The 1,406-nt window shown below is 39.8% G+C and overlaps 1 protein-coding gene across 1 annotated transcript; it reads left to right on the top strand.

Moving 5' to 3' along the window:
• Positions 1-1,107: 1,107 nt before the first annotated feature.
• Positions 1,108-1,389, top strand: SARC_16178 (hypothetical protein; the record flags this gene model as incomplete). The annotated part of the gene is made up of 1 exon (XM_014289712.1): positions 1,108-1,389. A coding segment is annotated over one exon (282 nt), but the record flags the coding sequence as incomplete, so codon positions are not given.
• Between the last annotated feature and the right edge of the window lie 17 nt (positions 1,390-1,406).

Below are 1,406 nucleotides of genomic sequence, written 5' to 3'. Positions count from 1 at the left end.
TAGTTGTGTGTGTGTGTGTGTGTGTATATATATATATATATATATATATATATATATATATATATATATATATACATATAGGTGTCCTCGGCGCCTTGTCGAGCTAATACTAGATATCAACGCCTTACATTACGTTGCACATATTAAGCAATCCTATGTATGGTGAATTCTGTAAGTTGACATAACCCATTGGGTCATAATAGACACGCTCCTGTGAAAAATAGTTCAGCTAAAAGGCTGGTCGACCGATTCATATAGTTTGTCAGGTACAATCAGTAAATTTCCGATACCAGATGTATTATTCTCTTACGCCTTTAGTATTGATTTACAGTTAATGACCAGTTGCCTGGCATTCCCGCACATGCCTCGTCCACGGCCCCCCACAGCCTAATCTGTTTGCAATCAACCTGTAAAGAATCCCTCATCAGAGTGTGAATGTCCGGTGTTCCCACCAGGTTCTCGTGTGATAGCTCATGCAAGATGAGTCCAGTGTCAAGTACATAACCTGGGACACCATCTATTTAGATACATACCCACAGTGTTCACTGAAGTCAGTGGTATGTTCACACTTCACTAAAATCAATTCACACTTCACAGTTGTGGGTGGACTCGTGGGCCCGTAGGTGTATAATTTATAGTTCAAAGAGCCTACAAGTGAGCGCCAAACGTTACGTGTTTTAAACCATAATATATATTTACGTTTACGTTTAACTACTACTTATATGTGAGTAAGCTGATATCGATTGTGTTCACTGTGCAGGGTTCCAGGTCATTTGAGCGTGTTTAAACCTTTATGAACGGGAAAAAGTAATGCAATAATAAACGTTTACGTTCAACTTTTGTTTAAGAGTCCCCGTCACCCATACTCTTGACGTTTTGAAGGTGGGGACTAAATAGAGGGACTGGGGATTGGTCATGAACAACGAGAACAAGTCCCAACTATGTGTATATAATAAACATATTTAGCATTCGTGTGATGTATTTATCCTGAAAAGGAGAAGGGCGTATATCTCTCTCTAGTAATAGGAGCACGTAAACTCTGAAAGCCAATGTACACACATAAATTGTTCATATTGGGATACAAACACTATACACAATAAATACATCATGGAATCTGAAAGCGATGTTCTATCAGGTTTCTGGACCATATTCGGTATAGTGATGTGTACCGCAGTTTTCTATTGGCAGGCGCGCGTGGTATTCTCAAAAGGTGGTACTGCTGCGAGACTAACAGACGCAGACATTGCTGAACTAAGAATGATCTCGGTGTTTAAACCTAGCCAATTGAGGATGTTGTACAAGAGATTCAAACGCTTAGATAAGGCCAACAAGGGATTTATAAATGCTGACGACATGCTGAGTATACCGGAGCTGGCTATGAATCCTTTGGTATATGTGGTGTAGTT

This window comes from Sphaeroforma arctica (genome assembly GCF_001186125.1).
Source record: "Sphaeroforma arctica JP610 unplaced genomic scaffold supercont1.7528, whole genome shotgun sequence".
Taxonomy (NCBI): Eukaryota; class Ichthyosporea; order Ichthyophonida; genus Sphaeroforma; species Sphaeroforma arctica.
Note: the sequence above shows the minus strand (reverse complement) of the source record. Positions and strands in the feature narration are given on the sequence as shown.